This window comes from Dunckerocampus dactyliophorus, chromosome 2 (genome assembly GCF_027744805.1).
Source record: "Dunckerocampus dactyliophorus isolate RoL2022-P2 chromosome 2, RoL_Ddac_1.1, whole genome shotgun sequence".
Classification (NCBI taxonomy): domain Eukaryota; kingdom Metazoa; phylum Chordata; class Actinopteri; order Syngnathiformes; family Syngnathidae; genus Dunckerocampus; species Dunckerocampus dactyliophorus.
Genome location: NC_072820.1, coordinates 5,890,291 through 5,918,176, shown reverse-complemented (window position 1 = coordinate 5,918,176; position 27,886 = coordinate 5,890,291). Strand labels below are relative to the sequence as shown.

The 27,886-nt window shown below is 42.4% G+C and overlaps 2 protein-coding genes across 6 annotated transcripts; one reads left to right on the top strand and one right to left on the bottom strand.

The window, feature by feature from the left end:
* The first annotated feature begins 40 nt into the window (after positions 1-40).
* fzr1b (fizzy/cell division cycle 20 related 1b) lies at positions 41-27,872 on the top strand. 5 transcript variants are annotated; one of them, XR_008567358.1, is made up of 23 exons: positions 41-242; positions 460-612; positions 1,013-1,114; positions 1,197-1,260; positions 1,338-1,465; positions 1,537-1,619; positions 1,698-1,881; positions 3,408-3,473; positions 3,914-4,016; positions 4,109-4,290; positions 4,363-4,596; positions 6,163-6,267; positions 6,362-6,454; positions 6,523-6,686; positions 11,433-11,517; positions 12,792-12,924; positions 13,009-16,131; positions 17,243-17,485; positions 21,747-21,987; positions 22,590-22,844; positions 24,645-24,878; positions 24,940-25,106; positions 26,628-27,872. XR_008567358.1 is itself a non-coding variant. In XM_054765659.1 (14 exons), exons 2-14 carry the CDS (start codon positions 535-537, stop codon positions 6,562-6,564), a joined length of 1,464 nt encoding a protein of 487 aa, XP_054621634.1. In that variant the 5' UTR covers positions 41-242; positions 460-534; the 3' UTR covers positions 6,565-10,658. The 5 variants fall into 5 exon arrangements, 1 of the variants encoding a protein (XP_054621634.1); XR_008567360.1 differs by lacking the exons at positions 12,792-12,924; positions 13,009-16,131; positions 17,243-17,485; ... (3 more) ...; positions 24,940-25,106; positions 26,628-27,872 and adding an exon at positions 11,787-11,944; XR_008567361.1 differs by lacking the exons at positions 11,433-11,517; positions 12,792-12,924; positions 13,009-16,131; ... (4 more) ...; positions 24,940-25,106; positions 26,628-27,872 and adding an exon at positions 10,758-11,304.
* On the bottom strand, positions 6,209-21,774 carry LOC129174060 (importin-13-like). Its single transcript, XM_054765643.1, has 21 exons — positions 21,418-21,774; positions 21,223-21,339; positions 19,485-19,610; positions 18,784-19,409; positions 18,538-18,678; positions 17,467-17,608; positions 17,237-17,403; positions 16,004-16,124; positions 13,351-13,498; positions 13,087-13,268; positions 12,988-13,014; positions 12,777-12,911; positions 11,352-11,498; positions 11,036-11,254; positions 10,879-10,975; positions 9,781-9,833; positions 9,652-9,718; positions 9,511-9,569; positions 9,347-9,436; positions 8,987-9,168; positions 6,209-7,230 (listed from the first exon to the last, which is right to left on the bottom strand). The coding sequence occupies exons 2-21, from the start codon at positions 21,325-21,327 to the stop codon at positions 7,137-7,139; spliced, it is 2,928 nt and encodes a 975-aa protein (XP_054621618.1). The 5' UTR covers positions 21,328-21,339; positions 21,418-21,774; the 3' UTR covers positions 6,209-7,136.
* Positions 27,873-27,886: the final 14 nt, after the last annotated feature.

The window sequence follows — 27,886 nt, the reverse complement described above, 5'->3', positions numbered from 1 at the left end:
TGGCCAGCAGGAGTCGCCACTGAGCCTCTAACCAATCAAACATTAGAAGTCAGGCATAGAATTTCTGCTCCCAGCTGATTCAGTCGCCATTTTTGTTGCGAACGTAAACACTAGTGGGCCGTACTGACTTCTCAGGTTTACTTGGACGACTGCGACGATTGTTCCCCTCACCTGCGGTCGCGCTCTCTGTTTTTCCACTGAAGATGAAGGCGGATCCCGTGACTTGAGCCGCCGTCAGTGTGGTAAGAGGCTAAAGTGACGCGATACGGCCATTTAAAGGGGCTTTCGTGAGAGCTAGCTACATATCATACCATTCCATAACAACGGTGAAGCTGTCACTCGCCTTTCTATGTTCATGCTAAATGTCACGGTAATGTATGGCACAAAATAAGGACGTGGGGCATGTCTGGGGATCATGGCGTCCACGCTTAAAAGAGAGACTTGTTTTTTTCCTTAAAGATGGGGTACCGCGTGGATTTCCTCACCTGGAGGGAGCGTGGGTTTAAATAGGGGCGGTGAGGCAGCCGGTTTGAAATGGACCAAGACTACGAGAGACGTCTTCTAAGGCAAATCCACCTCCAGAACCTGCCCGCTGAAGCGCGGCTGACCAGGGTGAGATCCTTATGGTCTGGCCGTAACATTAGGTACACTTGCACAATCCAGTGAGATCCACTGCTTTAGTAAATGTTTTGCATTTATCCTGATAAAAAAAACCTCAGTTTTGATTGACACCGTCTACTACAACCACTACGGTTGACTACTGCACAACATCAAAATATTTAAAACACCTAGCTTAGCCTCCTAAGTGTCGCAGGTGAGCTGGTATAGACAGCATACCTTTCAGTATGCAAAATGCACATATTGTTACATGCATCTTGTACAGCCAGAACTCTTGCACTGGATGCCATCAGTGTACCTAATGAAGTGGAAGGCGAACATACATTGAGCGTGTGAGACAAATGCATGTCTGCGTTTTTCCAAGTAAATTACAGTGCTGTTATTTTGTCATCAGTGTGAAAGTGTTACCTGCAGTCCAGTCTGTGTGAAGTCCGGGGACCGCTTCATCCCAGCCCGTGCTGGAAGCAACTGGAGCATCAACTTCCACTATGCCAACGTGAGCCATTCATCTATTAATGACAAAGTCGCCTGCTCGGGTGGTCACATGCTGAATGATGCAGTCTTTCTTTTCTGTCCAGGAGAACTGTCACTCTCCCAGCCAGAATCATAAAGCAAAGGATGCCACTTCAGATTCTGGCAAAGGTCAGAAATCCACTTTGGTGGCTGTCAATGTGACCATTGTCCTTCATAATGTCCCTCAAGCATGTTGCTTTCAACAGATACAGTGGCGTATGCTGCCCTATTGAGGAATGAATTACTGGGTGCAGGCTTAGAGTCAGTGTCGGACCTTCACGCAGACGACAGGCGGCGTGCCGTCTGCGCTCATGACACTCACGGCCTATTTAGGGTATGATGATTAATTGTAATAATTAATTTGTAAGTATGTGTTACATAGCTGATTGTGTTTCCCCTCAACAGTACACTGTCCACACTAAGAGAGTGCCTTTCGACAACGATAACGAAGTCTCACCCTACTCGCTTTCTCCGCTTACTAACAAGAGGTATGACACATCTCACTCGCTTACTTGTCCCATGCTTTCAGGTATGCCACAAACACTTCTTTGTTCCGTTCACTCTAGTCACAAGCTGCTACGCTCGCCTCGTAAACCGGCGCGGAAGATCTCCAAGATCCCCTTCAAGGTGTTGGACGCCCCGGAGCTACAGGATGACTTCTACCTCAACCTGGTTGACTGGTCAGCGGGAAACCTGCTGAGTGTCGGCCTGGGAGCCTGCGTCTACCTGTGGAGCGCCTGCACCAGCCAGGTCACACCACATCTACCCTAATTAGCCTGTAGATCACACTACATTCACACTTAGGTTGTGGGCTACTTATTATTGAACATTTAAAGGCATATCTTTAAAAAATAATCTAATTTTAACAACAATTTGAAAATAACTGCAAATTTGTCAAATTTTCCATGACAGATTGTTTTTAAAACAAATCTGGCATCATACTAATGCATCACTGCCAAACATTGGAATTCCTTTCATATCAGCTCAACTGACAACAAGCCGATTGTCTTGAGGCTTTTTTGTGGAGTATTCTGCTTGACCTGCTCTCATGAGAAGCACTAAAAATCAGTACATCTCAGTGTTTCATACAGGACTGCAAGCCATTTATGGAGGTCCATATTTGTTTGGGGCCGAAAACCACAGAAACACTGCATTTTACATAGCTTAAGTGAAACTTTTTTACCCCATCTATTTTGATGTCTAACACTTGAACAAACATTGCCTTAATTATGAGGATAAGGTTAAAGGCCTAGACCACATGTGTCAAACTCATGCCCTGGAGGGCCGAGACGCTGCATGTTTTCTCTCCAAACAGTTTCTTCAGCGGGTGATTTAATTGATGAGCCTCTTCCCTCAAACTGAAGGTGTTGATCATTAAAATCACCTGCTTTATTGACGAAAACCAGCAGTGTCTCGGCCCTCCATAAGGTCAAATTTTCGCTAATGTGGACCTAACTACCACACATTTCTGTGCATTGCACTTTTTAACAATTAAGTTTAGAAGTGCTGATCATTTATTACAAACCACCATTGTCTTTCATTAGAGAGAAACCCCTCAGAACTTCCTAACAAATATACGTGAAAAACCACTGACTGTGCATCCGGAAAGTATTCACAGCGTTTCACAATTTCCACATTATGTTATGTTACGGCCTTATTCCAAAATGGAATAAATGCATTTTTCCCCTCAAAATTCTACACCCAACACCCCATACCACAGGAAAAAACTTTTTTTTTAAATGTTTGCAAGTTAATAAAAAAAAAACAAACAAACAAGAAATCATATAAAATGTTATATTTTGCATTTTGTCTATTTAATTGAAAATTGTTGGTTGTTTTTAATATCTTGTTTGTACTGTAGCACTTTGAGATTTCCATGGAATGAAAAGTGCCTTATGAATGAAATCTATTCTTATTCTTATAATGTGCATAAGTATTCACAGCCATTGCTCAGTACTTTGTTGATGCACCTCTGGAAGCAATTCCAGTCTCAAGTATTTTTGAATATGATGCCCCAAGCTTGGCACACCCATCTGTAGGCACTTTTTGCAGCAGTTCTCATATGTGCGATCAGGATGGATAGGAGGCATCGCTGTACAGCAATTTCTACATCACTCTGGGGGTGCGTAGTGGTATTCAAGTCTGGGTCTGGGTTCAAGTCTGATCAGTGGGAACAAGATGCACCTCAGCTCAAATTGAAGAAATTGTGAATACTTTTGTATATGTGATTTTTTTTTTAAATTTAATTAGCCTTATTTTGTGTGTTGTTCCCACAGGTGACAAGGTTGTGCGACCTTTCAGTGGACGGTGATTCTGTGACGTCAGTATGCTGGAATGAGAGGGTAAGCTACATGACATGAGGTTCACAGTGTTGATACTTTATTGGGTCAATGCTGGGAAGCTTGGTGGAATAGTGGTTAGCACGTCTGCCTCACTGTCTGTGGTTCTTGGTTTGCATCTCCGTCGGAACATCACTTTGTGGAGTTTGCGTGTTCTCTCCACGTTTGCGTGGGTTTTCTTCCCATCCGTCTCAAAAAACATGAATGTTAGGTTAGGTTAGGTGTCCATAGGTGGGAATGTGAGTGTGAATGGTTGTTTGACTATGTGTGTCCTATGACTGACTGGTGACCAGTCCAGGGTGTACCCCACTTCTCACCTAAAGTCAGCTATAGTAGGCTCTAGCTCACACGTGACTGTACAAGTTCAAGTAGATTTGCTTCCTTATCATAACGTAACACATTTTTTTTAGTCACATTTACACTCAAAATAACTTCTCTCCCAGGGAAGTCTGGTCGCTGTAGGAACTCACAAAGGTTACGTTCAGATCTGGGATGCGGCAGGCGGGCGAAAGCTTACCAGTTTAGACGGTCACTCAGCTCGTGTGGGTGAGTCACACTGCCGCTGCTGTTTAACGTCCCACAGAGATCCGTGTGTGTATTTTGTCGTATGACTCCCCATCTTCCTCTTTGTTTGCAAGGTGCCCTGGCGTGGAATGGGGAGCAGCTATCTTCGGGAAGTCGGGACAGAGTAATCCTCCAACGGGACGTAAGAACCCCCCCGTCTGCCGAGAGAAGGCTGCAGGGTCACAGGCAGGAAGTGTGTGGTCTCAAATGGTCCCCCGACCACCAGCATCTTGCCTCTGGGGGCAATGACAACAAGGTAAATGAAGCCTGATTGGGGAGCTATGCAGTAACGGATCGCTGTGTGATTGACTTTTGCATTCACTTTCAGTTACTGGTGTGGAACAGCTCGAGCCTACTCCCAGTGCAGCAGTATAGCGACCACCTGGCTGCAGTGAAGGCGATTGCGTGGTCGCCTCACCAGCATGGGCTGCTGGCGTCAGGCGGCGGCACCGCTGACCGCTGCCTGCGCTTCTGGAACACACTGACGGGTCAGGCGCTACAGAGCACAGACACCGGCTCGCAGGTCTGCAACCTGGCGTGGTCCAAACACGCCAATGAACTGGTGAGCCACACACACACAATATCCTAATTGCACAGTGGAGCTATGAAGGTTGAACACAATCCATTCTAGGACACTAGTCGACCTCCTATTTGTAGGTACTTAACAAAAAGACACATTCCAAGCATAAGTTTCACTTTGACACAGATGGTTTGCTTTTGTGACAGCTCAAATATGTTAGCAACTATACCACAACATAAACAACATAAAACAAAATAACAAAATAACAATTTATTTACAAATATAACACCATGAACTATTTACAGTTTTCGCATTTGGAACTGAACTGTGTGTGTGTGTGTGTGTGTGTGTGTGTGTGTGTGTGTGTGTGTGCGTTAAAATTTCCCTACAATGAGTAACCGTCTGCACGCTGCACTCCTCCACGTTCTTCCACTTCCTCCTTGCTGTCATGTGTGATTCTTCCATTCATGCAGAGCTTTTATCAAATATACTTCTGCCACCTTGTGGCCGTTTTTATGGCTCAAAACTACTCTTAAAGTGACATCCATTAGTGTGCAATTGCATCACCACCTCTTTTTGCCTCTCGTGCAAAAAAATGTAAAAGACGTATAAATACGTCTTTGGGATCGGGCGTTCGGACTTATAAAAACATATAAATACGTCTTTGGTATTGAAAGAGTTTAAACAAAAGACAATCGGCTGTTCTGTTGTTACTATTGTTGATGTTGATATTGATGATGTTGATATTGTTGTCACATTAGACTTATTATACTAAGCAGCCAGGACAGAGACATGTGTACTACTTTTCCTACCACTATGTTTATCATCATAGTTCGTATTTTTACCCATACTGGCCTCTTTCAGTGGTTGCATCGTACAAAAAAAGAAAGTCATCCACACAAGATATGCTGACTTTATAGCAGGTGTGGACAAAGGTTTTGACTCTCGGGCCGCATTGAGTTAACAAAATTGGCTGGGGGGGCAGACGAAATATGTGATAGACACACACTAGTCTAAGCTTCTAATTCTAACAGTCCACCTGGAATTATTTGTCTTATTTTATCTGTAAAAGTGTCATGCAATCTGCTATGTGTGCTTGTGTACCTTTTTCAGGAGCACTTTAAACATCAAATAATGAAATGGAATGGCAGTTTTTCTTTACTGAATAAGACACACGGAATGTACATGAATAAAGGATGTGTGATGTACAGTATGAACTATGAACGATAAAACACTGACTTTTAAAGAGTATATGAACGTCCCCCCCCTTTTTTTTTTACTTCCCAGACAGTGCAGTGTGTAGGTGAAGTTGTGTGACACATATTTGTTGACTTATGTTTGTTTGGCACCATGGGTGAGGTAGTTGTCTGGAAGGCTGCATGCAAAAAGCTGCTTAAACCATCAAAAGGTCTCAGATTGACTTACTCTGACTACTTGCAAGTCATGTTGCCCGCTGGTATGTTAAAAGTTTTAATTCAATATTTTGGAAGCAACTGGCGGGTCAGATTCAAACGCTTGGCGGGCCGGGTGTGGGCAGGTCACATTTTAAACAATTTTTTACTGTACATGATGATTTAGTAAATGTGTATTTCTATGTCCATGTCAAAGGTGAGCACTCATGGTTACTCTCAGAACCAGATCTTGGTGTGGAAGTACCCGTCGCTGACACAGGTGGCCAAGTTGACGGGGCACTCGTACAGAGTGCTCTACCTGGTAAGACCTCAGCGTCAGTCAGCGACGTCATCTTCATGTTTAAACGTCCGTGTCGCCACCTGTCTTTTCTCTTTGCCCCCCTCCCACCTCTCAGGCCGTGTCACCTGACGGCGAGGCCATCGTCACCGGCGCGGGGGATGAGACCCTTCGCTTTTGGAACGTCTTCAGCAAAACGCGTTGCACCAAGGTACAGCGTTCATGTCACTTCTGAGGCCACATGCTAGTCGCTTTTACATTTCTATGTGCTTTCAACAGGAGTCAAAGTCTGTGCTGAACCTTTTCACAAGAATCCGATGAGCTGCAGTGACACACTACTCCAACACGACACTTTTTTTTGTTTTGTTTTTTTAAACCAACAATATGCACTACAAGCTTTCCTTCCCCCTCATCAGTGATGTCACCCTCGTGGACAAAAACAGGTCAGCTTTGTAATCGTCATGTTCTTTTCTGTTGTCATTTTATGATGAATTATCAGAAATATACATGTTCAACAACGCTATCATGTTATGACCTCACATTTTTAAAAGACTCTGCAACAGAGAGAAGACGGTCCGACTTGAGCATGTCTTTTTTTGTTGGGGTGGGGGGTATAGTGTGAGCATTATGCCAGTATACTACAACAAAAAAAAACCCCACATGATTTTCTTTTGAATTTATTATTTTGCCCTTGCATGTCCACTTATATATGGGGAAACAAAATTCCAATATTGAATTCCAATATATGTATGTCCACACTTCCTGACATTGGTAAAACCTTTGCGTCCAATAATATCACCCCTGCTGAGGAGATGCTGTGTTTTTTTTTTTTTTACATGTTTTTTATTTCTTACAATCTTTTTTTGTGCTCTGAGAAAAAAAAGTACGGTAGTCTAGTAATCAGAGTGTCCGCACCCCTGCAGGCCTCTGCAAAGCAGAGAAAACTCCTTCACAATCTCCTTAATGCGCCGCTTGTTGCTTTGCTCCCTGGGAGAAAGAGAAGACATATGCTTTTTAAAAAAAATCTCCAGTCCAAATAAAAAAAATAAAAAAAACAACCCTGCATTAAATGTGAGTACTTGCTACAATAATATATGAAAATTACTTAACATGAGGTACACCTGCGGTACACAATGAGATTCATCCAAAATTCTGCCTTTACAATGGCCACTGTCATGCAATAAAATGTTTATTGCTGTGATTGTATTGTGGTTGTCCCAAGCCAAAAAACAACACCTCTCAGTAGATAATGACATATTGGTTAAGTTGGCAACACTCCCTCCTGCTACAGCTTCTTATTCTCTGGCAGACCAGGGGCCTTACTTATAAAGCATAAGTACGAACAAAATGGGGCAGAAAGGTTGCGTACGGCATTTTCCATGCAAAGTATGGTACCTGTACAAACCCAACTTGACGTGAGAGTGTACGCGCCGCTACGGCATCTTCATAGTTGGCGTACGCACTTTTTGGGGACATGGTTAAAAGGCCACACACATTTTAAATGGTGAGATGAAATCATATGTTAGAAATAAACATGCAATGGAAGCCAATAAAGTTGTATCCGTCATTGCATGAAAACATCACGCCGTTATTGACTTAAAACGTTTGTGGAAAGTGTTGTTATTTGACATGACACTGATGGATATCATTTGTCCCTTATCATAAACACCATTACGCACCAGCGTATAATATCCCGACTAAAAGATACACAAAAAACACAAGGCAGCGCTTGAATACTTCATCATTTTATTTTATAATCATGATAATATCATGTGTTCGATTAATATTCATTATAACAAACATCATGTAAAATTCTAGGGATTGAGTTTACAAGACACAGAAATAATATGTCCTTAGTGCTCAGTTTGTCGCTATTTCTTTGGACAATTTATCAAAAACATAAGACAGTTTTTTGTTGCATATGTCAGGTATGTATATATCAGTAGCAACATTTATTTACCATGCATTTGTGTGGACAGTGCCAGGGCTGTGTGCGTAAACTTCCTCTTTCCACAAATGATTTTCTTTTGTTGTGCTTTGAAATTTGAATTAGGAAAAATTTGTTGCCTCGGTTGGCGCTGTTCCAGTCACACAGATGACAGCAGACATGCTGTCACTCAGTATTTGTTATATTTGTTATGCCACTGCTGTGTCTTTCAAGTATGATACTTTTTCCAGTATTTCCACCTCCATTTTCGTGAAAGGCCGCTTACTCATCTTCGTCGTCCTCCCAGCCGTGATTCCAATGCAATCAAGGCCCAGCATTCATGAGTTACTTTGCGTTGACCTTCTATGGTGAAGTGGAGGCCTGGAAAGGATGTAACTTGAGGCGGAGGTGCGTACACACACTTCTCCTCAAGGTGGAATCGATGAGCCACAAATTGCTTGAATGTGTGCATACTGCACTTTAAAAAATTTTTTTTTTTTTTTTTTAGGTCTGATTATTTTTCTCCGTACTCACATTTTGGGTTTAAGATTTCCACGCGCAGTTTTATAAGTGAGGCCCCAGGTGCATATGAGGTGGGTTAAGAAGCAGAGTTGTAACGACAAGCTCCATTCACAGACAGTCCCAATATAATGTGTTCATGAGCGAGGGTGAACCAGGTAGTGCCAAATCTATTGAGTGATGCGACATGGCACTGCAGCATACTTTTTTCAATTTAAATTTTCTTGGTTGGTAGCCACAAAATGTTCATTTAACACTTTTTCCTGTTCATTTTATACCCAAACTGGGCTTTCTTACCTGAGAAGCTGCTGCGCGAAGGTGTGTTTTTGCTCTGGGCTGACGTGCGCTGAGGGGAATCCTGGCAACTCGAGACATTCTTTGAGCCATCGGGAAAGCAGAGCTGAACAGTGTCGACTCAGACTGAGCAGCACCTCGGAGAAATACTCTGTCAGACTGCGAGGAGATCCACCACCAACTGCCTAAGACTCACAAAAACAGCCACATTAGAAATGGTTACAGCGGATTTCCGTATATTTGCGGATTTCTTATTTGTAGGAAAACCCACCCGTGGACTGAAACACTATTGTAATACCAGTCATTGCACTATGAATGTGGAATGTATCCATATTGTTGCTTTGAACATAGCAAGAGACTCACCTGCAGAACGGTTTCTGTAAGGCGCTTTCCCTCTCCCTGCAGCACCTCACCAAGAGATGACATGTCTTTACAGCGAGGCAACAACTCCGTCTGTCATTCACAGCAGAGAAAAAAAGAGTCAAAAATCTCATGCCTTTAAATGAGTGGTTCTCACTTTGACTTACAAAGAAGAGGCTGGCAGCTTTGACTGTGCATGTTTCTGGAAATTTAAGTGACAGAATCCCTGAAGGAGAGTTAAGGAGAATTACGCATTCATTTTTTTTTTGCAGGAAAACGTCATCATAATAAATTATGGTGTGGCTCACCACAGTAAAAGAGAGCTTTCACATCCAGATGCTCAGAGAGGTACAAATCGGGTTTTCTTTTAAGAACCTAAACACAAACAGTTTGGATGAAGCGATGAAGAAAAGTGACCTTCAATGTCTTCCACCAACCTGAGCGTGAAGGTACATGAAGGACTCTGCAACATCAGGATGATCATTTACACCTGGAACCATGAAAACATCATGAGAAAAATTCATATACAGTGGTGTGAAAAAGCGTTTAAGGTCAGTGTTCATGACTCCACCATAAGAAAGACACTGGGCAAAATTGGCCTGCATGGCACAGTTCCAAGACCAAAGCCACTGCTGAACAATAAGAACATTAAGAAAACACCTTGAGGATCCTCAAGACCTTTGGGGAAAATACTCTGTGGTCTGATGAGACAAAAGTTGAACTTTTTGGAAGGTGTGTGTCCCATTACATTTGGCATAAAAAATAACTAAATATGGTGGTGGTAGTGTGATGATCTGGGGCTGTTTTGCTGCTTCGGGACCTGTAAGACTTGCTGTGATAAATGCAACCATGAATTTTGCTTTCCACCAAAAAATCCTGAAGGAGAATGTCCGGCAATCTGTTCATGACCTCAAACCAAACCAAAACCAACTTGAGTTCTGCAGCAGGACAATGATCCAAAACACACCAGCAAGTCCACCTCTGAATGGCTGAAGAAAATGACTAGTCAAAGTCCTGACATGAATCCTATTGAGATGCTGTGGCATGACCTTAAAAAGGCGCTTCATGCTGGAAAACCCTCCAATGTGGCTGAATTACAACAATTCTGCAAAGATGAGTGGGCCAAAATTCCTCCCCAGCGCTGTAAGAGACTCATTGCAAGTTATCCCAAACGCTTGATTGCAGTTGTTGCTGCTAAGGGTGGCCCAACCAGTTATTTGGTTTAGGGGGCAATCACTTTTTCACACAGGGCCATGTAGGTTTGGATGTTTTTTCTCCCTTCATAATAAAAAGTTTCATTTAAAAACTGCATTTTGTGTTCAGTTGTGTTGTCATTGACTAATATTTAAATTTGCTTAAATGTTTTTGAAAACATGCAAAAAAAAAAGAAATCACACCACTGTATCTTCATTAGGACCACGGGTGAGCTGGAGCCTATCCCAGCTGACTTCAGGCAAGAGGTGGCGTAGACGAGCTAACTACTCCGCCGTGCTGCCGATCATGACATGAGAAACAGTCCATGTGTAAAGTATTACCTTGCTGAAATCTGGTCAGAGTGGACGAGCTCAGAACTTCAAGAAGGCCTTTAATGGAGCATGTGTGGTGTTCCTCTCCAGCAAATATGTGAACCATCTAACGAGAACACACGGGATCACGTTCCCTGCTTTGATTCTGATCTGCACAAGAACGTACCTGAGACGCCAGGTCCAGCGCTGAGGCTTGTGGGTAGGCGCCATAGATTTGCCCCAACGTCTCGCTCAGTTGCGCTACCAAGGGCCCGAAATCATGGAGGAGGGTTCGAACGGTCTTCGAGAACACTCCACACACTGCCTCCACCACCTCGGAGTCCTTGAGCCATTTACTGAGGATGTTCTGGATCAATGTGTACACTTGCTGTAGCACAACCACAACCTAACATCATCATGACACAAATAAGGAACAAGCATTTCAAATTGTTTTCACCGATTAATGGGTGTGACACGGTTGTGTGCCTATAGGTTGAACGCACTGGGTTGTGTGTGCTCTGGGGGTGAGGCAGCGATGGGTGGGCCGTTCCTTCTAAGCCGTCTGTGTGTCTGTTGATGTCCAGAGTGGTGAACAGGCTGGACAACATTCCCAGGATGTGAATGATGGACTGTTTATTGGCGGGATCAGGCTGCACAGATAGAAAGAAGGTCAGTGAGTCTGATGTGATGACATTATAATAAGACAGGGAGATTTATGAGACAAGCAAAGCAAATATCAGCATAAAGGTTCAATGGATTTTTTTTTCAAAAATGTTTCTGTATATCTCAGTTACTGTGCAAAAGTCTTAGGCCACCGGTAGATTCATTTATTTATTAAATAAATTTAAAAAAGGCCATGAATAATAAGTAAAGAGTTTCAATATAACTATAATATAGTTTTTTTTTCCCTCTAAAAGTAGGTGTTTTTTTTCCAACAGAAAGCACATCTGGTCTAGTAGACTGCAGACCTCCACCAAGGCTGAATTGTTGAGAAAATGAATGAAAAAATAATAATTCTGGAGCATATTTGTGTGTGTTACACTCCAGAGTTATGGTATGAAAGGCCAAATTATTAAATATATATGTCATGAAATAAATTGTATTCATTTATTAAATAGTTCAAAAAAGGCCATGAAATACATCAATTTGTCATAAAAGAAGTAAGTAAATAGCTTCAATATAATTATATTTTCATATTTGTTTTCTCCAAAATTAAGTGTATTTTTTCCACAGGAAACACAACATTGATTAAAAAATAATTAAAAAAATAATTGTAGAGTGTATTTGTTAGTTATAAATAAATATGATATATACACATCATTAAATAAATTCATTTATTTATTAAATAAGTATAAAATGCCATGAATTGTTAACAAAATTGATTTTAAATAAATAAAATGATAAATAAAACATAATTGTGGAGTGTACTTGTGTTTGTTAGTTACACTACAGAATTGGGAAATAAAAGACCAAATAATCAAAAAAATATATACGGTATTAAATAAATTCAACTCATTTATTTATTAAATAATAAGTAGACAGTTTTAATGTAATTTTTTTCCCAAAAGTAGGCGTTTTTTTTCACACATCTGAACTACAGTATTAGAGTGCAGGCCTCCACGAAGGCAAATTTGTTAACAAAATCTGCACACAAAAAAACTTAAACTGATCATGAAATACATATATTGCTCAGATCAATGAATTTAAGACTTTATTTCACATATAACAAATGATTTCATATTTTTGGTCCCAAAAAAACCTCCAAACTGAATTGAGCCATAAAATAATATAGCATGGAAGAAATATACATATAGCAGTGAAAACAGATTAGGAGTGTTTGCTTCTATTAGCCTTCAATATATTGTGACTGTTAATATAAATTAGTCATTTTATTTGTGCTTGGGACACATTTTCTATTTTTACTGTACCGGTTGTTGGGCCAGTGTGTCCAGCTGCTGGATGTGAGGGGTGATGAGTGAGTGCAGCTTTCCCAAAACCTCTTCTACCGGCACAGCTGACAGCAGGAAGCCCAGAGCCTGCATGAGCCACATGCACTGGCTGCTCTGCACATATACAGTATGAAATACACATCATACATGCATGTTGGAAAAACTGACCTTCAACTCACCATTCACTCACCTTATGGATCTCTTTCACCAGCACGTCCTATGGAGAAAGATGACTCTGATTGGAAATGCATCAGTTGATCCATGATTTGAGCAAACACGTGAAGCCAACCTGGGACACGGTGAGGATGTCTTGAGCGTAAGGGCCGAGGTCGTGATGACACTCCCTGCAGATCCTCTTCAGAGTAGAAACGCTGGACACGGAGAGCTCGGGCCTCTCGAGACCCTGGAGCACCATGGGTAGCATACCACCAAGCATCACCGGGTGGTCCACCAGCCACTCAGCCAGGGACCCTTAGCAACACAGACATGCAGTTAAAAATGCCTGTATAGTATAGTGGAGTGCACAGCATAACATCGATAATACTTCAGCCACCTATTGTGTACATGACTGTGTCAGCCAGCATGACGTTACTGATGTTGATTCTGGGGATCAGGCCAATCAGACCAGGAATGACATCAGAGTAGTTCACATCGATGGTCTCTGCTATGGACTGGAAGCCAAATAACAACGCCTCTGTGTCCTACAAAGGTGACGGTGGGATATTAAACCACAGGAAAATAACAACGGAATGTACATAATATGACACACACGACAGTCTTCCTTCGTTTATCGCTGGGGATAGGTTCCCAAAATAGCCTGCAATAAGTGAAATCCGCAAAGTAGCCAACTTCATTTTTGATTATACTGCACTGTACGTGTTTTAAGGCTGTAAAACCCCTCACCATACACTTTATACACTTTTCTCATACAGGCAATAATACATACTCTCAAAAGAGTTCAAACCTTCGTTTGAATTTTAATGATCAACCTGCAGGTCGGACACAAGAAATTATAAAGTCACTCACGCGTATTTCACTCATGTGGCCGTGCCTTTTCGTCCTGGCGCCGTTCCGCTGTACTGTGGCGTTTTTGGATCTTTGTTAAAACATATTGCTGCAGACGAACCGAAGATTCATTTACAAGCTACAAGCTCGCGATGACGCAGGCGACATGGCAGGACGGCACGAAAGAGATTGATTGACAATGGTCTACAGCCAATCAGGACACAGAAAACAATGGGCGGTGCAGACAGACCACAGAGGGAAGAGAGAGACACTCAACCTTCCAGAATGCAATTTTTCTTAAAGGGCCAGGCTCGGCCTGTAACACCGTGCATTATGCTGTAATAAAAAAAAAAGAAGCAAGAAAAAAACTCTGCAAAAGGTGAACCAGATAGAGCGAGGGAACACTGTATCTGGTACACGACAGGAAGTGAACACGGAAGGCACTTTTTCCATCCTAAAAATGAAAGGCTACAAGGGCTACTTTGATATTTGGTAAAATATGCTAAGAAGTTATTTCAAGCAAAAACTTCATGATATACAGTACGTGAAAAAGCCGATTATTAGTATGAACTTTGCTCTATGCTCTATTTTTTTCCCCATTTCTGCTGTTTGTTTGTTTGTTTTTAAAATTTTCCAGCTATTCACACTTTCTTAGCAAATAATGCTCATACATTTTCTTCTCGTAAGGTTTAGGGGGCAATCCCTTTTTCACACTGGGCCATGTCGGTTTGGTTAAGTGTCATTTAGAAACTGCATTTTGTGTTCCGTTGTGTTGTCATTTTGTTTGATGATCTGAAACATTCAAGTGTGACAAACAGGCCAAAAAGTAAGAAATCAGTTTGGGGGCAAACGCTGTCCCTACATTAGCTTGGCTGTACTGTAAATCCCCCCGCTACAAGGGGTGTATGAAAAGTTTGAAGCATCGTGTATAAGAAGCGTTGATGCATGGTCACACCTATGATTTTTTGAAAGTTCAGCCTTATTTTTGAATAAGCGAGGGTCAAGTATTCAGTGAAAAATGGAGAAAACAGAAATTCATGCAGTGGCGCAGTGTACTCAGTGGCTGCCATGGCAACAATTCACGATTGTGGATTCGAACTTGTTCCCCATCCACCCTATTCGCCAGACCTGGCCCCCTGCGATTCCCGTCGTTTCCCCCAAGTGAAAAAAGCCTTGGCTGGTCGCTATTTTGCCAGTGATGATGATGTCATTGCTGCAGTTGAGGGGTTTCTTGAGTCCCAAACAAAAGAGTTCTTCTACACCGGGATAAAAGCGCTTCAGCGCCGTTGGAGCAAGTGTTCAGCCCTTGAGGGGGACTATGTTGAAAAAGAAATGATCAAAAATCTCTTATCTGTTTGAGTTTTTCTGATGCTTAAAATTGTTCATACACCGCTCGTACCTCAATATACTTCAGGGTTTTAAATAAATAAATAAATGACTTAAATTCATTATGAATTTATTATTTTTACTGAAATTAATCATTTATTTAATGAATACATTAATTAAATGCCTAGTATTTTTTTATGCTATGATGTGAAATATACTACTTCTATATACTACTATCGGATCAGCATCCCCGATATCAGCCTGAATTTTACTCAGCATCGGATCGGAAACGAAATCAGTGGTGTTGCACATCACTAGTTATTTTTCCTCGTGATATTACGGCATTATTCTTGTGACAGGTTTTGTTTCTGTTGGTTCGTTATCCTTCATGCTTCCAAATAAGTGTAATAAATAAATAATACAGGTAAAATGTACAGCATACATGTAGCATTGTTAGTGAGAGACTGTTGCTTCACTGATAATGTTTTTACGTGAAGCGTTGAGACTTTGCACTTTGTTCGGCTGTCTTTGAACTCACCATAGTTCTGAGACGCAAAATTCTGTTTGGCTACGGAAGCACAAGTTTCCTGTGGATTATTTAGACACGGTTAGGAGAAAGGTCTTCTCTGGCATGCGAGCCTCTAGCGCTGGCCTCATGACCAGGCTAAAGGCTACACCGTGACTCCGATTCCATCTGTTCACCGCTCATCTTACATTATCATTCATTAGCGGCGAGTACCTACAGTATACTGTACATACTTAGGGCTTAAACCTGGATGGTGTCACGAGTGAGGGCCTGACTCAATTTCTGTTCTAGTTCATCCCAAACTCATCCAACCATGGACTTCTCCCAACTGTTGAAGGTGTTCGCCAACCTGCCATCCTGTTGACTGCTGGGGGTCCATCAGCTGTCTCCCCAGGCGGTCATAAAGGTTACTGAGCAGCTCAGCTCCCAACATTTCATAGACATACATCAACGTGTCAGAGATGTCCACCCTGGAAGGTAAAACAACCACATGAACACACGCTGACCTGGCACAAAAGCCGTAGACTTGATCCACTTTTTACATGTACGCTGTAACGCTGCACGTGTTCAACGTAATAGATGCTATACGTCACGTACAACAAAGTAACATTAACTAATGGGACGGGAGGACACACATGTTAGCAACACTAGCATAGCTATGCGAGCTACAGCGCTAACATTACAGCCACGTGTTAACGGACTATCATGCTAGGTTGGCCTAATTGCTGAAAAAACACAAAATGATCAAACTTACAGCTATGCACGTTTGTAGCTGACTGGTGGATAGTTGGCAGAGCTCCATGCTTTATTTTAAACTGTGTAGCGAAGCCTGGTTTTTATTTTTGTATTTTTTAGGGGGAACAAAACTGTCCTCTGTGAAGTGGTAGGCGTATCATCACCTAGCTATATGTATCATGTCCATGATGAGTGAGGAAGGATCTTATTTCTGAAGTCATGGAAACCAAGAAATAAGAAACTCTTTCAGCGCTTCTCTCAAAAATAGAGCAAACCAGTGAAGGAATAATAATTAGATTTCTTTGGTGCTTATAAACAGGTTCAAGGGACACATGTTACTGTTATAGCATCATGAAAGAGTCAATTTTGCATAACCGCTGCACCAAAAATGACCACGATTCACTCCACAAAAGGCAAAAAGGGTTTCACTCAAGCACGGTTTTTCAAAAATATCCACCCATCCATCCATCTTCTTCCGCATAACCTGAATATCGACTGCATGTAAACGCAGTCAATGTTAAAACCCGTATTTTGAAGGTCGTAAACAGGTTTACTATGCTCTTATTACAGAAACTTTCCATTAATAAATAAGGAATCCTACTTCCCAGAAATTCCCTAATCACGGTCTGGAACCAGTTAAATGTGATCAATGAGAGATGACTGTTTTCCCTTTTTGCCGTTATAGTCCACATGCATTGGAACCGAGTTGTTCAGTGAACAACCAGATACAGCAGATGGAGCTGCACCTCCAAGACAGTAGTGGATCATTTTAGGATCATTAACATTTAAGATTGTTTAGCTTTGATTTGTGCTCTACATTTGATTTCATTCTATTCTCCTGTCTCACCTGTAGACTCTGAACTGTTCCTTGTCATCAGAACTCCAGGATGCATATTCTTCCAGGGAAGGATAGTGTGATTTATGTAGCAGCACATCCACCAGCTGGAAGTAAACTGGCCTGTAGACGTGCAGGTAAACGACCTGCTTCTCCTCCTCGAACGACAAGATGTCATCCTAAACAGAAATGCAACAGTCAACAACTCCTGTTGCAGATTTCAAGTAGCAAACAGTCCTCACCTGCAGAGTGTACCAGAAGGTGAGTGTGAGGGAGCTGGTGGTCTCGCTGACTGGGTACTGCCCAGGAATCCCAGTACAGAACAGAATCATGTTGACCAGGGCAAAATACTCCTGCCAGTGATCCACTTGCTCCAGCAAAACCCTATCATACACACAACCAGGCGTGACTTTCTTGGCAGTGTGAGTTTTATATTGAAACAGAGCAGAGATTCCTTTGCAGGATGTGTGGCATATCTGTCTCTCAAGTGGCAGTGCGCCAAAGAAAAGGAAAGCCATCTCAATGGAAGTCAAAATGAACATCATCAAAAGCTTGGCGTCCCAAAGCGCTCGACTGTCATGATCATCATTAACTCATCCAATACCAAAGATGTAGTTATGCGTTTTTACGTTTTTTGCACAAGAGGCAAAAAGAAGTGATGATGCGACTCTCCACTAATGCATTTCACTTCAGAGAACATTTAAGCCATAAAAACGGCCACAAGGTGGCAGAAGTGCATTTGATAAGAGCTCGGCAGAGATCATGTGGACAGAGAAACACACATGACAGGAAAGAGGAAGCGGGAGAGCGTGGAGGAGTGTAGCGCACAGAAGGTTACGCATTGTAGGGACATTTTAACACGTGCACAAACACACGCGCGTGCGCATGCGGGGTCATAGATTGTGTGTGCTGTTACAAGGAGATCTGGGAGGAGAACAGTTTATTCTTCCAGAGTGGACTGGAGGCGAAATGCCTGCGAGAGAACCACAGGGATCTCTCGAGATCACTGGTGTGTGTGTGTGTGAGTGACAGGAAAAAAAGCTCTGACTCGCTAAGGGATAAGTCGTTTGGTGCCACCTGTTGGTTTATAGGAATAAATCTCTCAACCCACGCAAAAAGCCGCCCCTTCTTTTTCAGACTGTTTTCAGACTGTTTTCAGACTGTTTTCCATGCATCAAGTTCAATACGGTATCAAAGCAAATTGAACTCTATGAACTGTAACTGTAGTTTTCCCGCAATGTCGCCTACCTAGGATGTTTTTCCATCTAAAAACATGCACTTAACAACACAACAATCCTGATTGTTTGTGTTACCTGGAGTGTGTTTCGCCCATGGCAACGGCAATGCGACAGATCCCATGTGAGGTCTCCATGTCGCCCTCCTGAGCCGCTGTCTTCAGCTGATCATGGAGTCCCAACACCAGAGGCAACAGGCTCACCAGAGCGTTGCTGTACCTGCACACACACACACACACACACACACACACACACACACACACACACACACACATATGGCAGTGCTACCTCACTAAGTCACAGTGATGATACGCTATAAGTCACCTTTGACAATCAGGTTGCGAGATGGCGTTAACAATTGTCTCAACAGCCGTGTCAAACAGTTCAGGGTTGGACAAAGCCGTGAAACAGTCCTGGACCAGTTCTTGACTCTCTCCTAGCGGGACATCCAGTCCCACCCAGCTGGACAGGCAGCGCAACACCTTCTCTTTCACCTGGGTCGATGAGTCCTGACTTTGGAGGAGCTGACGCAACAGGGGACACACAGCAGTCCACTCCCCAGTCAAGGCTTCCCTCAGCTGGGCACGTCGAGCCTGAGTCAGCCGGCTGCTCTGGAACTCCTCTGGAAGTACCACCAGGAGCTCCAGCAGGGCCAGACAGTGCACATGAGGGTCCTGCGTCGCCTCTGCACCTTCAGGGCTCTGCGGCTGGAAGGCTTGCACCATGTCTGCAACTGGCTGAGACCAGACGTGGGGAATCAAGTTAAGGGCCATGGAGGACAGGGCCACACACAGCCTTGTCAGGACCATTTTGGGCCCAGAGGAGAAGTGCAAGATGTGGGAAAGGAGCTGCACTCTGAGGTGATCATGTTGGTCTGCAGGCAGGTCGCTCCAGTGAGAGGAGATCTTGGTGTGGAGGGTGCTGGCACCAAAGAACTGGACCTCAGGGAGCTGTAAAGCCACATTAGCACATCTACTAAACGTGCAGCAAACATTTCTGATATTTTAAGAAGAAGCTGAAGAGACCTTGTCAGCACCTAGCAGGGCCCAGCAGAACTGCCATGCCTGTGCAGACGCCTGAGCCTGGGTGAGCCACTTCTGGGCCGCATTCTTATGCTCCATGTCTGGGTCGAAATAAAGCTGGTAGAGAGCCTGGGGGGTGGGTGGGTGGGGGTCTGGTCACTTACTATTATTGTGTGTAACAGGTGCAGTTCAAGGTCATTTGAAATATACCAAATTATATGAATTAATTCTGATTATTCATGCTGAATGAGCACGTGGTTGAAGTGTGTAAAAAATGTTGCCATGGCAACTAATCCAAAGCACACTGTGGTAGCTATTATTAGGGGAGCATATGCTTTTGGCTGCTATCATGTTACAAATATGTCAGCCGAGTCTTATCTCACCGTGTCTCCTTGAACGCCTTTTGTTTGACAAGCAAAAGTTTGGACTATAAAACTAACTTGAATGGGAACTCAGTTGTTTGCATTGGTAGTCGTATTTACTGTTACAACATTGCCGTGACTGCTGTGGAAAAATCAGGACAAAAAAAGCGGAAGCTTATTTACAGTACAGTCTATGTTTGGAAATCATAACAATGACATTTGTAAATAAAAGTGGCTAAACGACTATTAATATTAATCTTATTCTGCAAAAAATGCTTAAAAATACTTATGTTATTACAGTATATATAAAGTATAATACAGTATTATATATTAAATAGAATAAGTATATATTCAGTATAATAATATATAAATTATACAAATTTATATGTTATTAATTTATCACATTTTTTTCTCAACTTTGATACTCGATAGTTGCAAAATATTGTTCCACATGAATATCAAATTGGAGACCGAAAACCAAGCAACATGCCATCAGCAAACGATCATAGGACTCACTCAACATCCAATCAGATTGCTCTCATGCAATCTAGGCAATTGCATGAGAGCAATCTGATTGGACTGCTCACTGCTACCAGGGGGCATATTTTCACACTAACTGGTGATTGCTTTAATAAAGAACATTCATTCGTTCATTTTCTATGCCGCTTATCCTCCTTAGGGTCACCGGGGTATGCTGGAGTCTATCCCAGCTAACTTCGGGCGAGAGGCGGGGTACACCCCGGACTGGTCGCCAGCCAATCGCGGGTCATATAGAATATGTTTGATCCTCTCCATCCTGGTCTTTATGGCCGTCATAGACATTTGCTGATGTGGTCCTGTTTGCTTCTGTTGTTTTGTTATTGTCGTTGCAATTGTTGTGGTTGCTGTTGTTCTTGTCTCTCTCTGTATTGTCCCCCTCGTGTCCCTGCACTCCCCCTTCTCTTTTCTTTTCTCTTCTTTTCTATCCCCTCCTGCTCCGGTCATGGCCGCTCCCAATTTGCATAACAACAAAACATCAAATAAAGTCAAATAAAATCTATACAAGAGGGGAAGAGTATTTTACACTTTTCCCTGGCAGATTTTCTCTGCCAGGGAAAAAAGAAGAAAAGAATATGTTTGATCCAAATATGAATATTATAGATTATTGTCTGTGTCGGCTCGATAGTAGCGTGATAAGATCGACATTTTTCAGTTCGCTTGTATGTTTATTTTCACAAATTTCTGTGTTTTTTGTTGCACTCCTCAAATATATTTAATAGGTTTTATTTTTGCACTTTTTTATTTTGCTCAAACAATTGTGTGCAGCACAGTCCTCAATATTTACATTTATTTGACATCTCTCAACATGCACACACACTTTTAAGTGAATGTCAACTCACTGCCTCCACGTTGTCCACTGTTAACTCCTGCATGTCCCCTCCACTGGCTTCACCCACCACCGGGTGCACCTTGAAGGTCTCCCCCTGATGCCTCTGGATGTCCATTAGGAATCAATGCTGCCAGGGGAGGGAAAAAGAACTAGTTCAAACATGTGCACACTGTGTGTGTCAGCTCAGCTGTGACCACATACTGACCTCTTATTGATGGACTTTAAAGCACCAGCGCAAGAAACACCATTATTTCATGACGATGGAGCATAGTGTCCACCCACTCTCCTTCAGGGTTAACCAAAACAAACCAAGAAAAAAAAAAATCATGTGCGCTGAGCCCTACGACAGGCACGCCTCTGACGCACTGACGTCTGATTGGCTGCGCGTCGGCCCCATGCAGGGAGCAACAGCCAGTGCAAAGTCACTGAAGCCTTGCAAAGTGATGCAGTGATGATAGCGGTGAGGAGGAGGAACAAAAGCATACATCTGCAGTGAGGTTTGACAAATTGTGTCTTTTTTTTTCTGTGTTGCAGATAGTGGGTATGTGATCTCCGTTCGGCCCCACCCCTGCGCCTCTTCTGCCCGACTCCCTCAGGATATTTTTAGCCCTGATGATGTGTCCTCGTGTATCACGTAACGGAAACAAGCTCCCACCAACAGAACACAACCTGGTCCACTTTGTTGTAGTCATCTGAAGAGGGGATGAGATGGAATCTCTTATGCATTTGGAGTTTTGCTTCTTGGTGCTTCTTGCTGGTTCATCCCAGGCAAGAGGTAGGTGTGTGTGTGTGTGTGTGTGTATGTGTGGTACAGCATAAAAAGCTGCTGGTCTCATATAAAGTTGCAGGTGCATGTGTTGGGTCTCGTAAATACTGACACAAAATCAATGATATCTTTCAATCAGCATCTCAGCAGAGGTGTGGCAGTTGTGTGTTTCTGACCATTTGTGCTTGCTTTATTTTGACAGTGTAACATTTAAACATAATCCACATGTCCAACATAAACAGTTCATACCATTGTGATCACAAGGTATATGATATCTTCAAATACATAGAAAACAAGAGCTGTATCAGAAATTCTGCCTTTAAAAATACATGAAAAAAATGATAACATTCCACTTTGATCAACATGGGACAAAATGTGCTTCTCATTTACTTTAATAAGGCAATGAAAATACAAAACAAAACACTTCTCAGTATGATTCACTTTGGTCCGATACAACTGCAATATACAAACATATTAAATTAAATGAAGGCATTGCACTGCCAAATATTGTAAAACCATAAATAATAGATGTTGCTCTGTACATCTGCTCTGCCATAGTTTAATTTATTTTATTATTATTATTTCTATATTTGTTTTTATTTATTCCACAGGTCAAAGTGTGGCTTTGCCTCCAGTTGCCCCCCTGCCGGCCTCACAGCATCCCGCTGGCGCCTCAGGGGTTCCTGACCTGATGAAAGGTCATGTGGATGACGGCCAACATCTAATACACCGTCCAGCAGATGATACCACAACCGCGCCACACACTGAAAAGACACTTTTTCATCAGACGATTGTCGCAACGATGGCGAGGCCTACAGAAGTGACATCTCAGCTTTTCACAACAGCACAGCCTGGAACCCAAGCAGGTAAACAAGACATGTTCTGCAAACATGAAAACCTGGAGACAATTTTTGGAGTACACAACTGTGCAAAAGTCTGTTATCTAAGGAAAAATCCATTACACGTTGGTGAGGATCTGGGTATAGGTGCAGATACAGGAGTCATGATGAACCATCCACTCCTGACATTCCTAATTTCTGTCTGTAATCCTCCGTGAACCACTGTGCTGACAAACATGACAAACACGACACATTATCATTATTTTGCTGATTATGTGGGAGAAACCATGTGGTTGTACCGCCTCATCGTGAGGAATGTGTGGTATTTTACGCAAAGCCACCATAAAAAACACAAAAATGTGTTATTCAGGTATTTTATTCAACAAAATTGTGAAAAAAAATGAAATATGGTGTGATTTGTGTGCTACAATTGGCCTCTGTGCTGTAAGTGGATATCATATTCTAACTTTGTTCATCATAACATAACAGTGACATACAGTGGTGTGAAAAAGTGTTTGCCCCCTTCCTGATTTCTTATTTTTGTGCATGTTTGTCACACTCAAATGTTTCAGATCATCAAACTAATTGGAATATTATTCAATGACAACACAACCGAACACAAAATGCAGTCAAAATGCAACAACTGCAATCAAGCGTTTGTGATAACTTGCAATGAGTCTCTTACAGCGCTGTGCAGGAATTTTGGCCCACTCAACTTTGCAGAATTGTTGTCATTCAGCCACATTGGAGGGTTTTCCAGCATGAAGCGCCTTTTTAAGGTCATGCCACCGCCTTTGACTAGGCCACTCCAAAGACTTCATTTTGTTTTTCTTCAGCCATTCAGAGGTGGACTTGCTGGTGTGTTTTGGATCATTGTCCTGCTGCAGAACCCAAGTTGGTTTCAGCTTGAGGTCACCAACAGATGGCCGGACATTCTCCTTCAGGATTTTTTTGGTAGACAGCAGAATTCCTGGTTGCATTTATCACAGCAAGTCTGTCCATGAAAATTATGAACAGAATCAGTGACAAAGGGCAGCTTGACGGAAGCCAATGTTCACCAGAAACAGGCTCAACTTACTACTGGCAATGCGAACCAGGCTCCTGCTTGGGACGGCAAAGGACCGAATGGCAGCAAGACAGTCCCTCAACATCCAGAGCCTTGAGGAATTCAGGGTGAAACTCATCCACCCCAGGATCTTTGCCACTGGGGAGCGTTTTGACTACCCCAGATACACACCTCTGCCATGGTGATAGAACTGTCCGTGTCCGCGTCCTCAGACAACGTAGCTCTTAGGATCACTCGGGCACTCAAACCCCTCCACCACGTTAAGGTGGTCTTCTTCCAGGTCCTGAAGCAGCAAAACAGCCCCAGACCATCACACTACCACCACAATATTTTATTGTTGGTATGATGTTCTTTATAATAAGAACACTTTTTCACACCACTGTATGTCGATGTAGACTTAAGCGGGTCCTTTTTAGTAATAATACTAACATGGACTTGACCAGGACTTGATGAGTGGTACGACTTGGGCGGGTTGGTGACCGACTTAAGCGGGTTCCACTGTATAGACCAAAACAGACTAGATTTGACAGAATGACAAAATAAACAAAAAGAGAAAATAACTAATGGGGGAACCACTAGCTCAATACTACTACTACTACAACTGGCAGGGGGAGTTTGACTGGGGTGGTACGCCCGTGAAAAGGCAACGCAGGTGTCCTTAGGCAAGCTCAGGGAGAACAGAAACTTCCCGTGGAGCAGAAGGGCAACAAAAATAATATCCTTTTGAAATGTATCCTATTGAACTAACCTCCCATTTTCAGCTGCTCCACACAACAGTTCCCCCACCACCACAACAGAGGGCAGGGCGGCAATGACCAAGCATGCCTTGAGCACCTTTTCATCCCAGGATGCAAACACCTCCACTCAGCCTCAACCAATGACACCATGGAGAGTAACAACCACAGCAGGACGCCCTCTGACCTCTCGCGCAGGCCGAGACCCCGCTGGGCCGCAACACCTGGAGGTCCCCTCTGAACTTAACGTAGGCGATGAAGGTAAGATGAGGGTTTATTGCTCTCATAATTGTTCTAGATTATTGATCAAAATGTTTTCCAGAACTGCGAAGGCTTTACTTGAGCTCACGCGCTCCTCTAAACCCCCTCCTTGCTGGTCTGCTCTGCGTCTTCATTGTCACCACTGCGGTCATCTTCATCATCCTCTTTATGCGTTTTCGCCAACGGACCAACCACCCGGAGTTCCATCGGCTCCAGGATCTTCCCATGGTGAGAAAAATGCAACCGGGCAGAAATATTTCCTTGTTACTTCAGTTTTCTTTTTTACTGTTTCTAGGAAATATCATAAAAGGTCAGCACTGTGTTGCAGAATATGTTTCACACGTGTAATGCCAGCTATTGAGACAACAAGAAATCTATACTGCTTTTCAAGCTACTAGTAGTCTAAGTTACAGTATATCCAAGTTTAATAATAAATAGATAATAATAAATACTGTAAATTCATAAACTCACAACGAGCTTGTCAACCCATTGGAAATTGCAGGTCAGTATGTATAACACTAAACTCATCACACAGCAACTTAACACTCAAAATGTATACCTGAGAAATATACAAACATGTACCAATACTTATTGGAAGGAAAATGGAAATAAACAACTCTTTTAAAGTTTTCCCATAATGCATTGCATCTGAGCAACGCATACATTGGGGAGCTGCAATGATGTCAGCCTCCCTCTGGGCTACTCTGGCTCCCTCTGGTGGACAGAGACAGCATTGTGGCACCATCCACCATTTTCTATGCTGCATGTCCTCCAATGAAATGCTTTGCTCAAACAAAATGCATTATGGGAAAACTCATTTTAAACTCATATTGGTAAATGTTTGTATATGTATCAGGTAGATCTTTTGAGTGTTAAGTTGCTGTGTGATGAGTTTAGTGTTATTTGTAAGATGACACCGTGAGTCAGACTGGTATATACACTAACCTCCTGCAATGTCCAATGGGCTGTATCACAAAGAGCTGCCTGGTCCCCTCGGGCTCGTGTGAGCCACAAAATGATATAATTATATGACGTGGACACGTGCGGCTTATATATGTACAAATCTGTTTTTTCCCCTAAATTTAGTGTGTGCTGCTTATACAGCGGGATTTGCGTATTCATATTTATTATTTGTTTAATATTTAAATCAATATAATAAATAAAGCATACATGTCCACACTTGCATTTGAAAATAACTGACATTTTCCGGAAAATAAGGGAAAATAGGAAAATTCTCCGGCTTGGGGTGGGTGGAAAGGCCCAGCGGCCCACTCACTGCCAATGCGATGGAACACTTGCAGACTGCTGTGGCTCAGGCATGGATACCACCGCCATTGTCAGCTGCAGCATTGCAGAGGATTTCTTTTTTTAAAGACAGGTAAAATGTCAAATTTACGGGAAAATCCTTAAACGGGAGAGCGACGGGAAGGAGGGGCAAAATCCGTCTGTTTCCCAGGAAAAAGGAGAGGGTTGCTGGAACGTCAGCTTTTGTACATGACGAAACCTTCATCTTGTGCTCTCTTTTACAGCCGTTCATACTGTATTTTAATAACACATCAATAAAAATTTAATGATAAAAGGCACGAAATCATACTAAATTTTGCATAAATAGAGATGGAGATAATTTTTTCATCCTTTTAAGGCATTTTTAAAATGATCTCGCTACCCATATGTCCTTTTTTAGCTGATGAACTGAGGCTCTTCTGACCAAAACCACATAACCGATTATGTTTTGATCATCTCCTCCAGGACGATTTGATGGAAGACACGCCCCTCTCCAGATACACTTACTGATGGGCGCCCGCTCTTTTCTTAGCGAGCAAAACCAAATTCCAAAGGAGGAACGGCATGAATCCGTGCAGACTGAGAGTCAGTGATACAAGTGTGTGTCATTGGTTCCAAGAACGGGATACAAACTTTACTGCAGGAACGTTAGTGTTTCTTTTTTTCCACATTCCATGTACAGTTCGATATTACATCATCTTCACCTCTGATTGACTACTTAGGTACACACAGCACTTTAATGTGACATGAAACGTCACCATAGCCTTTCAGTGACTCAGGTTTCCATAGTGACAGACCAAGACGGCATAAGAAACCCTTCATTTATCATCTCCGTAGCAGACCAAATATGAAGAAGCGCAACGTTGCCATGATGTCTTCAAGAAAATGAGAGTCCCTTCAGTTGGGGAGCCTTACTTCCTCCAAAAAATAACCAAAGTGTATCAGCACGGCTTTCAGTTACTCATCTCTTGACTAACCCAAACATGTGGAGTGGATATTTGACTGTGGGTGTCAAATCAACTGGAAAATGTACGGGACTGAAATTACAAATAACGCATGCTCCACCAAATAAGTACATTGAAGTCACCAATATAGTTCAATGTGTTGTAAAATGTAAATATCATTTGTGACGTCATCGCAAGCAGCAAAGAGAAATGTCTAAATTACATAAAAACCTGTAATTCATCGGTATTATATCGAGTTTTATGCAAATGTGCTAGAGCCAAGCTGTTTTTACCTTGTGCTGTTGCAAACAGTGATTACTATTAGGCGGTTTAATTGTGCACTGTAAGATATCATCCTGTTTGATAATAAAATAGAATCTTAAACCAGTGGTTTCTATTTTCTTCTTTGTTTTTGCACATTTTTGCTATGGCGGCCGGGAAGAGCAAAACACTGTATTTTTACAAAGGTGGGAGAAAGTCAACGTTTTTGGAATTGTCTCAAGCAAAAACATGCAGGTCCAAGTCGAGTCAAGTCCCAAGTCACAGGCTTGGAATTTTCGAATTGAATGTGGCAGATTCTGTGTGAAAATGTGTTGCCTTGCTGGAAATGACTCACTAAAAATATCAAGTATTTTCAAGCCGTCGGACTAAAACGTCTGAGTCAAGTCCCAAGTCATTGATGTTAAAGTCCAAGTGGAGTTGCAAGTCTTTGATAATATTGTTAAGTCAAGTCCAAAGTCATCAAAAATGTGACTCGAATCTGACTCGAGTCCAAGTCAC

Coding starts and splice junctions, on each gene's coding strand:
- fzr1b (XM_054765659.1), top strand. CDS start 535: ATGGACCAAGACTACGAGAGACGTCTTCTAAGGCAAATCCACCTCCAG. Junction 1,115..1,196: donor TCAACTTCCACTATGCCAAC/GTGAGCCATTCA, acceptor TTTTCTGTCCAG/GAGAACTGTCACTCTCCCAG. Junction 4,291..4,362: donor CTGGGGGCAATGACAACAAG/GTAAATGAAGCC, acceptor ATTCACTTTCAG/TTACTGGTGTGGAACAGCTC.
- LOC129174060 (XM_054765643.1), bottom strand. CDS start 21,327: ATGGACATCCAGAGGCATCAGGGGGAGACCTTCAAGGTGCACCCGGTG. Junction 11,499..12,776: donor ACACACTGGCCCAACAACCG/GTACAGTAAAAA, acceptor CTATCTGTGCAG/CCTGATCCCGCCAATAAACA. Junction 11,255..11,351: donor CCCAGAGCACACACAACCCA/GTGCGTTCAACC, acceptor TGATGATGTTAG/GTTGTGGTTGTGCTACAGCA.